This window comes from Protomyctophum parallelum, assembly GCF_964188405.1.
Source record: "Protomyctophum parallelum genome assembly, chromosome: 1".
NCBI classification, from domain to species: domain Eukaryota; kingdom Metazoa; phylum Chordata; class Actinopteri; order Myctophiformes; family Myctophidae; genus Protomyctophum; species Protomyctophum parallelum.
The window spans coordinates 91539919-91550094 of record NC_139697.1 but is presented as its reverse complement, the minus strand read 5'-3'; the positions used below and the strand labels follow the sequence as shown (position 1 = coordinate 91550094).

Sequence of the window (10176 nt, the reverse complement as noted above, 5' to 3'; positions counted from 1 at the left end):
TAATAAAGTCCTCTCTGAGATGGCTGATCAGTTCAGGAAGACACAGAAGGTGACAAACAATTCCAACGCAATTTACGCAAACCAAGAACCTGCTGAACCAGATGAAGTCTCCTGTGACATCTGTACTGAGACAAAGCTCAAAGCCCGGAAGTCCTGCCTGGTGTGTCTGGCATCCTACTGTGACACTCACCTAGAGCCTCACCACAGAGTCACACGGTTTAAACGACACAAACTAATTGACCCTGTAAAGAACCTGGAAGACATTCTGTGTAAGAAACATGACAGACCTCTTGAGCTTTTCTGTAAGACTGACTACATGTGTGTTTGTCAGTTCTGCACAGAGTCAGACCACAAGTTACATCAAATCATATCTCTGAAAGAGGCATATGAAGGGAAGAAGGCTGAGCTGGGAAAGACAGAGGCTGAAGTTCAGCAGATGATCCAGGTGAAGCAAATGAAGATTCAGGAGGTCAAACACTCAGTACAGCTCAGCAAGAAAGATGCAGACAAAGTGATAGCAGACAGTGTGCAGATCTTCACGGCTCTGATCAGCTGTGTTGAGCGAAGCCAGACTAAAGTCATTGATGATATTGAAGAGAGGCAGAAAACAACAGAGAAACAGGCTGATGGCTTCATCAAAGAGCTGGAACAGGAAATCACTGAGTTAAAGAAGAGAAGCTGTGAGCTGAAGCAGCTCTCACACACTGAAGACCCCCTCCACCTCCTCCAGAATATCACATCCACCAACATCCCTCCACCCACCAAGGACTGGACAAACATCAATGTCCATCAGTCTTCTTATGTGGGGACTATGAAGACAGCTGTGGCTCAGCTGGAGAAGGCACTCAGTCAAGAGATGAAGAAGAAGCTGTGTGAGCTGAGGAGGATCCAGCAATATGCAGTGGATGTAACTCTGGACCCTGATGCAGCAAATCCCTTCCTCATCCTGTCTGATGGTGGAAAACAAGTGAATGATGGAGGCATACAGAAGACTCCCCCAGGAAACAAAGAGAGATTCTCTGAGTCGGGTAGTGCGGTCAACTCCAATTTGGAGCCGGTGGCCACTCAGATACCGACACCTTCAACTGGAAACCAGAAACAGATTGTAGGGTCACTTCTAAAAACAACTGTGCGAAAAGGCGACGAATGGTACTTGATAGATAGTCAGTGGTGCAATCAGTGGAAGAAATATGTGGGATTTAACAGTTTGGACATGTACAATGTCGGAGAGCAGAGCCTCTATCCCGGACCTATTGATAACTCTGGACTGTTCTCAGACCATGAGACCCAAGTCCTGAAAGAGCACCTTATAGATGAGCTGGACTATGTCCTAGTTCCCACTGAAGGATGGAACAAGCTGGTCAGCTGGTATGGTTGTCTTGAGGGCCAAAAAGCCATTGTCAGGAAGGTGATTGAACATGGCATGTTTGTCAAGTATTGTAAAGTGGAGGTCTATTTGTTGGAACTGAACTTGTGTGAGATGGACAACGTGGTAACACGTCAATTCAGTAGAGCAGACACTATAGATACCATAGAGAAGGAGATGAGGTTGCTTTTTGAAATTCCATCAGAGAAGGAGACGCGGCTGTGGAACAAATACATGAGCAACACATACGAGCATCTGAACAGACCAGACAGCACTGTCCAGGATGCAGGTCTGTCCCAAGGACAGGTGCTTGTGATTGAACGGAGGAATGAGGATGGCACGTGGCCCAGACAAGCCTCCCATCCCAAGTAAGCCAAACTCCTGGTCTAAAAAGGCCCTGACACACTGACCAAATCTCTGGTGGCGTCCTTTAAAAATCCACCTTTCAGAGGCCAAAGGGAAAGGAAATGATCGCTCCTCCCTTAGTCAAGTGACTACCCCCCACCTCTGGTTCTCCCTCCTTTTCCCCCAACCTACACGTATCTTTTGTGATCTTTTGTTATTTTTCATGTCATGATGATTTTGAATTGAATACTCAGGACCTGAATGGAAACAAGACCGCAATGATGTTTTTTTTTCTTCTGTGGTATACTTTTTGACTAAGTGTGACTGTACTCTGTACTGTTTACATTCATAACTAATAATTTACATTCATCACTAATAATTTAAAGTATTCAATCACTCAATCCTCAGGGAGGATTTACTAAGAGCCCATTAACAGGGAAGGGAAGGGGAACTGGCACTGAGCCCTGACCTATACTGTTGAGGAATGGAAAGGCTTTTGCTGATTAAGAGGTGGGTCTGGAGACAATCTACCCATACTTCAGTCCATTTCCGACTCCTAAATCCTAATGAGAGTGATAAAAACTCTGCTCCTCTGAACATCTCTCCTGTCATTCACACTGATTAGACTAATTTAGTCCTCAGTTATACATGAAAATGTTTTGAACAAAGACAACGTGTGTGTGTGTGTGTGTGTATGTATGTGTGTGTGTGTGTGTGTGTGTGTGTGTGTGTGTGTATATGGAAGAGCTATTCTTTGTGTCATTTCAAATCATTAAGCCTTTAACAATACGTTCAAAGTAAAATGTTGAATACAGATCTTTTGCTTATTATATTATAGTAATTTTGTATTGTCCTATTGCTACTTTTACCTAAAGTGGCACTATGTAACTTTTTTTTATGAATAAAATGTAATTTTGTCCAATCTGTATGATAGAGTATGTTAACTTATACAATTGGGGTGGTTGTATTGTCTCGCTGTTCTTCTATTGAGACATTTAGGTACAACAGCAGTGGAAACACACAGGAGGGTTACCAATCCAGTATGTGATATATTGTTTTGTTAAAATAAGTTTTAAATATCTCTATGCTATACTGTAGGCTACACATTTAGACATTTTATCCAATCAGAATAGATAACTCACACTGGCTCTAGGATAATCAGGAAGTGATGACACAAATAAATTAGCAGACAAAATTGGAAATGGAACACTATAAAATGTAAGCTGATTCTCCTGATTGAATGAAATTGATAACCCATCTGAAGGACCTCTGTTACTGAACAATCACTCTACAGCAATGATTACTATCAGACTATAGTGCTTTTACTTTTTACCCCCAAAATGTTTCAACCATGCAATATTACGTATTAGACTACCCTTTACTAACATGGAAGAAAACAAGGGGTGGGAAAGAAAGCCTGGTTATGTGAAGCTGGCCTTCTGCTTGAGGCCATAGTTATATGATTTTGAGGGGGTCCCCAGACAGTTGTATTTTAATGACGTTGCGCGTGTGCACAAAGCTCATTTGAATTGCATGTGGGGGGGGGGGGGGGGGGTGCGTGCGGTGTCTGAACTACCGGGGCGGCGCCCTGGACAGGAGTGCAGTACTTTCATCCGACGGAGCATTGGTCCTACCTCCTCCTACCTCCTCCCTCACCCTAACCCTAACCTCCCCCGGGGCAGACACCTAAACCTAACCGCAACCCTCTCCCGAGCATTGCTCCTTCGGAGCAATGCTCTGTCGGATGATAGTATCTGTCGGATGATAGTATGCCTCCCCCTGGACAGCCCTACCGCCAGCTCACCACTGGCTACCTCCATGATCCAACTCAGGATATCTTGACAGACTTAGGCCTACAGGTACATGGCTGGCTGGCTGCATGGATGGCTTGCTGTATAGTACACAACAATAATAATAATTATTAGTGTTACAGTATATGTCTCTTGTTGCATACTGTGTCACTAGTGTTAAAAGTCCTGGCACCTATCCCAAACTGAATCAACTCATCACGTGTTGCTGTCAGACTGGTGGAAAAAGTAGGCCTACTCACATTTTCTGTATCAGTACAGAAAATGTATTTACAAGTAAAAGTCAAGAATTCAAAATGTCAGTACAAATGTATTGGCATCAAAATGTATTTAAAGTACCATGAATAATATAAGTAGGTGTTAAAGATGTATACAAATCTTTAGAAAATAGCCAAAGTATAGGGATAGTGGTTAATGCATGTTTGTTTTGCAATAATAATAAAAGTCTACGAAGTAACTAGTAACTAAAGTTTTTAAATAATTGTAGTGGAGTATAAAGTACAATATTGAGATGTAATGGAGTAGAAGTAAAAGTACTGACATTTTAAATTAACCCAGCAAAGTAAAACTTTACTGGGTTAAAGTAAAACTCAAATGTGTACTTAAATTGTACAGTATACTTGAGTACACTTGGTTACTTTACACCACTGCTGTCAGAACTGGGACTCTGGCATTAAGTTCACTAAACAAAAAGGCCTTAGAATTCTGAGGGTCTGGTATCCGGAGCAGGAAAGTGCTGTTCAATTTGTCCTGATTTACACTGTTGACATAATTCTCTCCTCTCTGGGTTAGTCATTCCTGTGGTGCTCTGACTCAATGTGCTTCTAAAATCATTGGTCCTCCCACACCCAAACTCTCAGACATGAACGATGACACGCTCAGCCAATGTCACTAGTGATCACCCCGTCAATCACTCCACATTACTGCCATCTGGATGGAGATTGAGGGACATAAAATGGAGGACAGCTTGAGTTAGCAGGATCGCAACATTGAACAAACTGACAATGTTGTGTGCTAGCTGCTAGGATGTATTGTTATTGCATATATGTATTGTCTTTAGTTGTATGTTGCTTGCTGTTTAGTGTGCAGCTATAAACACATGTTTATGTCTATATTTTGAGAACAAATCCTCCTCTACAATATACTGTAGTTTAATGTAAGTTGATATTAAACTAGAAATGCACTCTGTCAAGGTGCCAACTTGCACCTTGCACACAAGTAGCCATGTATGGCCTACTTGTGCGCAGGAAGAGCACGCCATGAGGTGCGCTCACCACTGGCATCACAGCTTCCAAAAAAACCCTGATATATTATGATATATTGTGGTAAATCAAACACTGTTAATCTAAGATGTAGTATATACCAACCTTGAAACGAAAGGTGGTCCCTTATTGGCTGTTGATGGTGACGTAACCAAATCATTACTGGCGATGCCAATGACATCAGCACTGGCATCACCAGGAATACTGGTCCCTCATTGCCTGTTAATAATGACGTTGCCAGAGATGCTGGTCCCTGATTGGGCTACGGTCTTAAACAAGAGAGGACACCGACATACATACCCCGACATACATACATACCCAGCCGATCGCAGTACTTGCACACTCTGCTTGCGCAAGTAATGAGACTATATGTTAGTTTGTCTCTGTTTTTTGAGTGGTGCAACCACTCCTACAACCAGCAATGTCTGTGTACCTATGTACATGTTGTCATGAGCACGAGTATGTGACTTATTAATACCAGTAGGGGGCGCCAGAAACAGAGAGAGGGGTAGTGCTGTGCCTGCTGCCTGCTAATGAGAGAGAGAGAGAGAGGGGGGGGGGGGGGGGGGGGGTTTGCACCACTCGGTTCACACAGGTGTGATTTTTATGTTAACAAAGTGCTGTGTTAAGGTATATTCTCTATTTGATCAGTAGCATTTGTTTGTTTTTCATTGTGTTTGGTTGTGGTGTGTTTCTTTCACATGGTTAAGTCCCCAGCAGAGACAGTTGCTGGGGAATGCTCTCTGCTGGTAAGGCTATATTCAGACTGGCAGCCCAAATATGACTTTTTGCCTATACAGATTGGAATCTTTCTGATTGAAATATGATGATAGTTTATTTGGTCCTTTTCAGCACAATACATCATTCAGTAGAAAATAACGGACCAAAAGGGTGTAGGCTGAAGCTAGAAGCTTATTTTTGCCTACCCCGATTGTATACAGGAAAAATATTACAAAATCAATCAGCAGTATTCGACAGAAGAGAAAAAAGTAACAGAGGAAAACAGAAACCTCGGCCCAGGCCGTAGCGTAACGGTCTGGGCACCGGACTGGTGATCCAGTCGCGGTGTGCCGCGGGTTCGACTCCCGGACCCGACACGGCCTTTACCGCATGTCATCCCCCCATCTCTCTCCCGTTTCCTGTCAGCCTACTTTCTATCCCTTAAAAAATCAATAAAGGCGTAAGCCGCAAAAAAATATCTTAAAAAAAAAAAAAAAAAAACAGAAACCTCTGAAGGAAAATCAGGGTTTCATACCTTCGAGGGTTAGTATGGACCTGCGTAGTGTAGCAAAATTATAGCAATGCCACCTGGCTGCGCAAGACCATATAACACTTAGATAGATAAACTCAAAATAAATATCTATGTATATATAAATATATAGCCTACATATGTGTATAGCAGAAATCAGAGACTCATACCAACCATATTTATTTAGCTATTAGTAGAAATAGGAACACACAAATAAATAAAATTGACTGATTTAATTTTTGCCAATCAGATTTGAATCGCATGCTTAGGTGGTTTGAATTGTGACTAAAATCAGATTTCTAAAGGATGTGTCTCAATCTGGACACTGAAGTCTGATAGTGATTTATACTTCGTCGTACGATGGTGTCGCTTGCCGGAAATATTATGGCAGATCTACAACCGTCAGCATATCTTTGCAAACCTCCAGGCTGAATTTCTCTGTGGGGTTTGTGTCCCATGATGTGCGCGTCTCTGATTACAATTTAGGCATAGCATAGACTCTTATACGGAGTGACTTATAAGTGCGAGATCAGAGTAGGATGAACCCTACCCTAGTCAACAAACAACAAAAACAACAACGTAGAGACTAAACAGTTGCATAATAAGTACAGTGCAAAGAGAACAATGTACAGTTGTGCCCTAGCATCTGTCTAAACAACATGTTATCTAAATAACATTCTTAACATTTGTGGACAAGAGATAAGAAAAGAAAACTAACAAAACGTGAACAAGTAAACAACGATATATAATTCTGCATGGTTAAATACAGCATCAAATTCGAAAAGGTGAGAAGAAGTCATGTACGCCAATTGAAGTATGTGTGCCAGCTAGCTAGATCACTGTTTCTCCAATGAGTCGGGACTCGGGACCCGTATGGGGATCATAATGGACCAATTTAAATGGGTTGCGAATACTTATTTCAAAAGATTTTAAACAGTGTAAACAAAAACATCACTACTTTTCAATTGTATTTGATGAATACCATTTGGAAATAAGATAATTTCCATGAATAAACAAAAGCACTCAAAAAAGCAGATGCGCTATTTTCACTAGTTTGTCATTTCTCTTTTGGGTCTCAGGTTTGGGAACCACTGAGCTAGAGGGTGGGTTCTTCAGACTGAGGCAGACAATTGGGACGGAGTTTATTCCACAGTTTGGGAGCCAGGAGGTAAAAGAATCTATAGGACGTGTTGGCCAGGGTGTTTTAGGGAAGGCTTGAACAGCCTTCCTGTGTTAGCTGATCTAAGTGAGCGATAACGTCTGATCAAAATTAAATAATGGGCCCCAAATCTCACTTACATACATACAAATTGGCTGAATTACATTACTGAAGATTTTTGGCCACATTTTAAATGGAGGATTGCATTTATATTGTGAGTTCCTGTTCCTGATGCAATATGCCCTATGATAATTTATAGCCTCGAGATGTCAGATGCAATGATTTGTTGTATGCCCTAAATAATGCTATTCCATTGTGTGCTGCGATATGATTTCTCCCAGATTACACTGGTATCTGGATTCCTGACTCGACAGAGCAGCAAGTATACTTAAAGTGAGGAAAGCGTTGCATGGAGGACTCTGAATGCCATGGCCAGTGTGTGGAGCTGCTATTCCTCAGTGACTGTAGACTCGTTTCTCCTCTACAGCTTTGAATGCTGGACGCTGAAGCCTCCCCTACACACAGTATACCATAATGCTGGACGCTGGAGCCTGCCCTACACACAGTACACCATAATTCTGCAAGCTGTTCTAAACCTCAGTGAAAACTAGCACATTGCCAGCAAGCATCTGGGGGACTATACCAAGGGTGAGCAACATGATTACAGCCAGGAGAATGAGGCTGGCCAGTTGCCGCCATAGAAAACGTGTGGTATGGGTGCCTGCATGATGGTCAACAATTATGAGGGCATCCCACACCTATACCTACATGTAGGCCTATACTAAAGAAAGATTCAGGGCGGAAAGTCGTAGGCTACCTAGCCAGGTGTATGGAGGATAGATAGAGATAATGATTTGTTCAAGTGAGAGGCCAGTCTGTAAACCATGTTGTGTATGTGTATCACTGTAGCCATATATATTCCATTCTTTACTCTTTACTTCCATTTTTCTTTTACCTCTAATTATATTTTTACACTTTGAACTGCAAACATGAAAGCCTGCACAAACAAGAGTTTCGCCTCACTTTTACCTGTAGGCTGTATAACTGTGTTGTGACAATAACGTTGATTGATGCATTGATATGGGCACGAAATTGTTGGTTAAACACAGATGTTACCATTGAGAAGAGCCAACATGAATGAGCCAATATTATGCACAATAGCAGCACCATGACTCTCTTTGACCTGAATGGAATTAAACTGGTTATTAATTGGTGACAACTGTGCTTACCCTACTTACTATAATACCTTTTGTGTCTGCCACACCCAAGCCCACGCCCCCATTCCAGAGATCAACATTGTATTACTACTGCCACCTGCTGTTCCTCATTAGCCCTTCTTGTGGCTAATACTACCACAATCACATTGTCTTCACTCCTTGTTATCCAATAATTGGTTTCACTTCATTAGTGTCAGTAGCCTAGCCCCCTCATGGTTCTGCCCGTGTTTCAGCCATCTGGAAGAGCATGGGCCTCTATAGGCTACAGCACGTAGCCGTATGGGGGACTGCCCTTAATGCCACGCTACCGTCTGTATGAACGGTATGCTTCCAAAGGTTTCCCCAAATATCCAGTATATGTCCCTCAAATATTTGCCAAAACATGGAGTTCCAGATGACTCCAGACTGGCTTCCAAGTAGGCCCAGCTGTGATTTTGGTTGACCAACCATGTGGTCTGGTCTGTGATGTTTCAGTTGAGTGGCGTGCACAGCAGAGAACATGATGACAAAAGTCAGTATAGGCTTTGGCTATCACACAACACGACAAGTTCTGAAAACACACTAAAATATACAGTATTGGACAGTGGGAACCTTATGTGACCAGAAGATATGAGACAAGGACAAGAACAGAATGGATAGGAACAGAACATGCATCTCTCATTGTGCACAGACGCCAGTCTCTGATTAAGCAATCTGAGAATCCCATCGTCAAATATTCGGGAAAACAGCAGACCCTGTTGTTCCTCGAAATTTGACGCGAGGCAACAGTCTGTCTTGAGAGACTACTGATTGAGTGGTTGATGGTCATCGTATCATGGGTTTCAAATACACTTACGTTACGTAGATTTGTGATTCACCACAGTGTGTACTGGGTCAAGCAGATGAAGGTCATAAACAGAAATCATGACATTTGTTATTTTAAATTATTACACAGCTTGGTTGAATGCTTGATTCTGATTGGTTAATCGCCAAATTCAGTGGTGTGTTATTTCTGGATAATGACCGATCCGCTCTATAACAGACCACGTCTAATCAAACACTCGGAGCACCTGGCTGCAGCGGTGCAGCCGCTGCGCTGCTTGGATTTTATGCTGTAGCCTGTACCCCATATGTGACAGCCATGTAAACTAACACGCAATGTCATTTAACTAAACAACATGCATTCAATAATGAGTCTGACAATGTACTTTCATTACCGTAAGCAAGGAAATACTTCATTTTGTTGTCAATTTATAAATTTGTGTATTAAGAAGCCATGTAATAAGCGGGATAATGTATGGCTGCGTGGTCATTGTTGACATATATATAAAAATAAATTACCCAGGGAAGTAGCTGAGCACAGGTGCTCATTTTCAGCAAACACACACATTAAAACCTGGGAGCTGACCAGTACAACCACAGTCTTATACTGTTGGCCATGCACTAAGCAGCTCCAGGGGGAGCAGTTGGGGGTTCAGTGCCTTGCTCAAGGGCACTTCAGCGGTGTTGGATGAGTGATGACAATCACTTCCCCACCCAGATTTTTCCTGCCCGGCTGGGGAATCGAACCGTCAACCTTTCGGCAACAAGGGCACTCCTCTAACCCTTAGGCCACCGCTGCCCAATCACACTGTCTGTGATTTATCTACAATTACCACGCAGCCATACATTTATCCCTTACTTAAAAATAGCCCCAACTAATTTGAGCCATATTAGAAAAATGTCAGCACTATTTGCCAATGTATCCAGATAGCCAGGCAACTGCTCTGTATAGGCTACCCTTACAGATAC

General features: G+C 42.4%; 1 protein-coding gene across 1 annotated transcript in view; it reads left to right on the top strand.

Moving 5' to 3' along the window:
• Positions 1–2013, top strand: part of LOC310859864 (zinc finger protein RFP-like) — a 2627-nt gene extending 614 nt beyond the window's left edge. The window contains exon 2 of the mRNA XM_083766631.1: positions 1–2013. This exon is cut by the window's left edge and continues 199 nt beyond it. Within this exon, the coding sequence (XP_083622757.1) occupies positions 1–1738 (1738 nt within the window). The 3' untranslated portion in view covers positions 1739–2013.
• Positions 2014–10176: the final 8163 nt, after the last annotated feature.